Source organism: Frankliniella occidentalis, unplaced genomic scaffold (genome assembly GCF_000697945.3).
Source record: "Frankliniella occidentalis isolate FOCC.00 unplaced genomic scaffold, Focc_3.1 Scaffold27, whole genome shotgun sequence".
Classification (NCBI taxonomy): Eukaryota; Metazoa; Arthropoda; class Insecta; order Thysanoptera; family Thripidae; genus Frankliniella; species Frankliniella occidentalis.
In genome coordinates this window covers 851,357-857,794 of record NW_026267157.1, presented here as the reverse complement: position 1 = coordinate 857,794, position 6,438 = coordinate 851,357, and the positions used below count along the sequence as shown (strand labels likewise).

General features: G+C 45.7%; 1 protein-coding gene across 1 annotated transcript in view; it reads left to right on the top strand.

The window, feature by feature from the left end:
* LOC113206863 (glucose dehydrogenase [FAD, quinone]-like) overlaps positions 1 to 6,438 on the top strand; it is a 65,820-nt gene that overhangs the window by 9,281 nt on the left and 50,101 nt on the right. The window contains exons 3-4 of the mRNA XM_052265442.1: positions 4,490 to 4,718; positions 5,852 to 6,041. Coding sequence (XP_052121402.1) covers positions 4,490 to 4,718; positions 5,852 to 6,041 — 419 coding nt within the window. The remainder of the gene's footprint in view (positions 1 to 4,489; positions 4,719 to 5,851; positions 6,042 to 6,438) is intronic.

Below are 6,438 nucleotides of genomic sequence, written 5' to 3'. Positions count from 1 at the left end.
ACTTCCTCTGACATTTTACGATTGGACGCCTCCTTGTACGTCTTTATGTGCAACGTGGTCATTTTCGCCGTCTTTTCGTCGAAAAAAGCACTCTACCGCCCAAACAGTTCAAGATAGAGTCAAACGGACAAAATTTTCGCCCAAAGGGCTCTACTTTCACGAGTTACCCCTTAGGAGAGCATAAAAAAAATATTTTTTTTCTACTTTTTGGACCAACCCCTATTTCTTTGTTACCCCCTTTCACCCCCCTAGGGGTGGTTGCTAGGATTTGCACCAGGCGTTTCGTTGTCCAGGAGTGACCCCTAAGATACCCTGAAATTTGCAGACCTCTAGCTCATGTCCTTCCTCTTACACGGACGACGGACAGACAGACAGACGGACGGACGGACGGACGGACGGACACGAGAGCGGTTGCATAAGCCCGCTTTAATGCTTTTTTTTAAAAGCAGAAGGGCGGGCTAAAAACAATGGGCTTATGCAATCGATCTCGGGTCTGTCTGCAACACAGGAGATAAGTAGAGGGGAGGTAAAGTGAGATTTTCCATTTTTCATACTTTTTCAGCCTCTTACACTGTCTAAACGGTTGATCTGACCCCTAAATGTACCTGGGCATTGGATATCCCTCCGACAACGGGAGTTTCAGTTCTAAAAACATTATACTTCTTGTTTAAGTATTTGTGGACATTAGGTTAAAAAAAAAGAACTTCCCATATGATTTCATAGCCGATATTGAAATTAACAATCAAAGAAAAATAGCACACTTGTACGCTACGAAAATGAAGAAATTGACTCTGGTTCCCAAAAGAAAATGCTTCCATGATTTTTAATCACCCAAAGAAGATTCATGGCTAATTTTATACTGTTCTCTGGCACTGATAGAAAATTTAAATATGTATGTGAATTTATTTCGGGCGAAAACCCGACTCTAGCTAACAGTGCGGTGGTTAGTTTCAAACTGCAGACAAAGCACTATCAGTAACGTCGCTGAACTGAGTGAGAGTGCGCGCAGATTTGAAATTTAAGGAGTAGTTCATTCGAGTTTATTGCCTTTAAGAAAAAAAATTCCAAGTTGAACATTAAAATTCGTCGTTTTACGTACAGGGATTGTTTAATACGCCAGTATGAACAAATTTGTTCACACCGGCATATTTATAAATGCGTAAGCAGAGCACGTACACAGAACTCAGTAAGCTATGAAAAAAATGTTCATAAGCTTTTAGTGTGTAGTGGGTTGCGTAAATTGACATTTATGCAATGGCAGTTTGAGTATGGACGTGATTTTGATCCGGAATAGGGACATATGAACCCATTTCGGATCAGCTGTGGATTAAGATGGTGGTTTTGCAATCTTGTAGCAATCAAGCTTTTGGTTCACAGTCCACGGGGCCTTTGAATTATTGCCTAATCCGAGTTAAGCATGTGCACCTAATTCGGATCAAATGAAACTAGTAATTAAGAAACCGACCAGCCACACACTCAGCAGTACACCCAGAAAAGTGTTTCTTTGAAAAAACATAAGGAATTTTTTTCCTTGAATCAAAGAAATTCCATTGTTTCAAAGTAAAATAGCTCTTAAAATAAAGAATTTTCCTTGAATTTAGGCAATATCTTCCTTAAGCCAAAGAAAACATTTCGTTATAAGGAAAATTTCCTTAATTCGACGCTAATTTCTTTAACTTAAGGCAATTTCGCCTTGTTTCAAGGAAACGATTTTCTGGGTGTAGTTTTTAAGTAGAAACAGTAAAAAAGACGAGCACACGCCTTGTTCTTGACCAGCTGGAATGCCTTTTTGCAAAAGATATAGATTATTTAAGGGGTACTTATGACTAAATCGACATAAAATGCAGTGAAACTGGGAAATATGGTCCTGGACTGTCCAGGATAACCAAGTGGATTTTAAAGCAACCCCTTGAAATATAACAAAGTGATAGTGATTACCAAAATAGTTCGACCATCATTAAATCGAAGCTGCTCGCAAAACTCTACCTCAGAAGTTGTTACTTTTGACCTCAACCCGCGTTTTAACCTGACACAATATGAGATCGAATCCAAGTTTGAAACGTGTTCTCTAGTCCTTTAACTTAAGATTGATACCTGGGTTGCCGCGAAATTATGCGTACAAGTAATGTCAATTTGAGCAAACGACAACATTCTTCCACCTCCTTAACGATTAATGTTAATGTTAAACTCGGCCGCGCGGGCCGCTTGGGCCGCAATAGGGTGAAGCGATGGTAATTTCTGGTAGAAAACGACAAACCTTTTCGCGTCCAAAAAGTTTAAACCCATACATTTTCGCCAGGGAGCGTGTGTAGGTTTTATTGATCCGAATTAGGGACTGATCCGAAATTGTTTCAGTCGCTCTACACTGTGAAAAAAAGTAGGTAGGTTTACAGGAAAATTTTCCTTGACGCAAGTTGCAAATTACCATCGGTAATCGTAAAAATACATGCAGTATGTATCGACTTCAAATCCCTTGGCGAGTAAAAGATGTGCTGTGGTAAATTTACAACTTAAATAATAATTCAAGTTTACAATTTTTCTGTAAATTTCCGACGATATTTTTCACAGTGTAACACCTAAACGAGTGAAGTTACGGACACCAAAACAATTGCTTTTCGCCAAGGAAGATCTACCCTTTTGGTGCCTTAATTGTTCTTAAACCTGCATGATTTGGTACAAGGCGGGAATACAAAGCTCTGATCCGAAATAGGCTCAATCGCTCTAATAGTCATGTAATATGTAAGCATCGCAGAAATAAATTTTGTTGGCCTGAAACTTCGGGATTATGGAGAATGAGGTGCTATTCTTAAAGTGTTGGTTTAGATTCTGATGTCGGTTCGTGCAACCTCATCCTCATCCTAAAAGTGTTAAACACTGACCTGTGCCGTGCTTTGCCCGCGCGCGACTCAAACGACCGCTCCAGAGTAGCTGAAAACTCCGTCTGGCGCCTCAGCGGTTCGAGATAAAGCCAAAACGGTCGAAACTTTGGGTCTGTGGCATCTTTTTTGAACAGCTGTCCCTTAAGGTGCCCCCACAATGAGCGGGAGAGGCGGTGCTGGGTCGGCGATACCGTGTGGCCAGGCCGAGCTGGCAGGCCGTGCCGGTTGCGTAGTGCTACAGGGTGGCCGCTCTGCCCCGTAGTTTTAAAAAGGTGGACTAGCCCGCCCAAACCTACCTCTCCAGTCCCCTCCCACCTCCCCGCTCCGTCTGTGAGCGGGCTAGTCTACCTTTTCAAAACTACGGGGCAGAGCGGCCACCCTGTATGTTTGTGATCGTCTTAATGCAGCTGTCTTCGCATGAAAGTAGTTGAACCTGCGGGCACGGCTTACCAGAACTGCTTGGCCGCACGGCATCGCCTACCCAGACCTCATTGCCTCCTGCTCATTGTGGGGGCACCTTTAGGGAGCTATAAATAAATGTTTAAAAAATGGAACTGCTTTCTTAATGCTTTTTACAAAGCCCGTTCTCGGCCAATTTTTGAGCTTGAGGGCTCAAAGTCAGTACACTTTTTTTTTGTAAGATACAAAGTTACAATAAAAATTTGAGCCTCCTAGCTCAAATCGCTCTCGAGTTACCGTGTTTACAGACAGACGCCAAACTTTTTGATCATGACTGGAGTAATAGGCTTCGCTAATTGCTCAGCCAACAAACTATAACATCTTTGTAGGGCAGGTACCAGAGTCCGGAATCCACGCCCGATCGGGTCCCAGTCTGAGCGCGCCGTGCGCAGTAGGTGTGCGAGAGAGACGGAGCGAGAAACCCAAGGTAGCGATGGCGATGTGCCGAACCTCGCCGAATGCACCCGAACGAACGGGACCCGTTTGGAGTGGCCGAGTCTCGCCTGCCGGTCACCTGAGGGAGGGCGTGGCATGGCGTGGCGCTCGACCGACTTTGTCTACGCGCTACGCCAAGCCACGCCTGGCCTGCAGACGGGACTCGTTGAGACGCTCGGGTCTCGGCGAGTGGGAGCGAGTGGGACTGCCCGATAGCGAGTGGGAAACAGCGGGTCGGGCGTTAGAGCCGAGCGAGTGAGAAAGAGTGAGGTTTGGGCGTGGATTCCAGACTCTGGCAGGTACCCAGTATTTGCCCTAAACGTTTCGGTGTCTAAGAGTGCCCCTTGAGAAACCCTGAAAATATCAGTATGTACTCTAGGTCATCTCATGCATGGACGACAGGCAGACGGACGGACAGGAGGGCGGTTGCATTGCATAATCCCTTTGTTTTGCTTTGCTTTTATAAACCAGAAGGCTGGGCCAAAAAACACAGAGTCTCACTTCTTACCTGTCGAGTTTTCCGAAGCAGAAAAGCGAGCTAACAGAATCGGATCCAGGGAGCTGCGGTAAGGGGGGGGGGGTGCAGGAGTAGCGAGTGTAGAGGGACGTTCCGTGCTCCTTGCATCCACCCCCACGACAGCTCTCTAAATCTGGTTGCGTCCTCACATCCGTTTCCAGCCCCATTGAAATGCTCTTTTGCACATGTCTGCACCCAGTCGGTATCAGAGCAGCAGAACTGCAACGGTACTGGTTGTACCATGACCGTACCCTTCGTTCTTGGAGGAGGCTCGACGTTAAATGGCATGATGTACGTTCGAGGCAGCGCTGTGGACTATGACAGCTGGGCAGACGCAGTCGACGATTCCTCCTGGAATTTTACCAACGTCCTTTACTACTTCAAGCGGGCTGAGCGCAACCTGGATCTGCCCATAGCTTGGGACACAGGTGGGTCACTGATTCGTAGCACAAACGTGTCGTCGCGAGGTGGCAATGCGAGCGACAATGAGGTAATTTGGAGCTGGACTACCAAGGGAACTCATCTACATGTTAGTCCCCGATTTTGTTCCGCCTTGGGGTTTTTGTAGGGTGACCGTATACAAAACGCTTGGCGATGAAAATTCTTGCCCAATTTCATATTCGTATCTATATGGGCAATCTATTTTCTCCAGAAATGACTAAAAATAGCATTTTTTCTGAGAAATCCAAAAATGATCCACAGGTTGTATTCAGTTTTAAAATGCCAATTTAAGGCCGAATACACACTGGCGGGCCTTTCTGGATTTTTTTAAAAAAAATATGCAATTATCAGTCATTTCTGGAGAAAATGGATTTCGCCTCACGAATATGAAATTGGGCACGAATTTTCATCGTTTTGTTCAGTCCCCCTACAAAATCCCCAAGGAGGAACAAAATAGGGGACTAATACTTTCATGAGTTACCTAAGGGCGCTTTTTTCTAATGGCTAGACGTGAAAAATCAAATTGGAAAAGGTAAAGGCGCGCTGCTAATGGGCGGTAGGGTGGAGTGAAAATCTGGGATCGAAAAGTACCTTAAAGATATCCTCAGACCACGTGCCGGTGTCATTTTGGTCCATCCGTATGTAACAGTGTATGTGAAGGGGTATACCCCTTCCAATCCCTGGTAGCGGTCAAATTTGGGTCTATAAGGGAAAATTGACACTTTTGGACGCCTTGGGACCGAAGTAGGCGTTGCCCAAGAAACGTCTATCACGGTTTCGGTGCGGAATGTATCTAGGAAGTTAACCGCGAAGTTCCTGTGCCGTGCGGCAAGAACAAAGTGATGCCCCGTCGATTTTTGTGGTGAAAATGGGTCAACTTTTGACCAAAACTGACGGTTTTGAGCCATATCTCGAAAAATATTGGTCCCAGCGCAACAAGTGCCTTATAAAATCGTCCCGGCTCGTCGAAAGCTAACCCGTCCTGTTCAGACTTTAGTATGTAATTTTGACTGAGACAAAATTGTCTGTATATTCAGATATTTGTAGGAGTGAAAAGGGTTTGCAATTGAATTAGCAGAGCGGATAGCAGTTCTTTCATTTTTCCTGTGTGTTACTGCAGAATATCACTCTTCGAGTGGTCCGCAGCGCGTGTCGTGGCAGCAATACCGGCACCCCGTCATGCATCGCCTCGCCAAGGCGATGCTCCACGAGGGCGTCCCGTTCCGCCTGGACGTGAACTCGCGTGACCAGCTGGGCTTCACCGTGGTGCAGACGACGACTGACGGAGGCGAGCGGTACTCTACCTACAGGTAGGAACAAGAAGAAAATCACGCAACGTTTTCGGCGGTGTGATTGCAAAGTGTTGCATTGGTACAAACGAGGGGTGTGGAACTAGTCAAAAAAGTGTACACATGATTGTGTCGAGACAATCATTGTTTCAGATTGTGAGTGATTGTGTGTGATTGTTTATGATTGTGTGGATGATTGTTTATGATTGTTTGAGATTGTTGGGTAAATATTGGGACATAATTTTAACAAGCAGGCCCGCCCTTCCGCCAAACGAAGTTGCCAGCTCCGCTTCGCCCCACCGGCAACTCCGTTCGGCAGGGGCCGGGCCTGCTTGGCCTGCCGGCGACGACGCTCGGGCCTGCGGCCCGACCGTTTTTTGCTAGATTTGCTGAAGAACATAATCAAATAATATAGCAG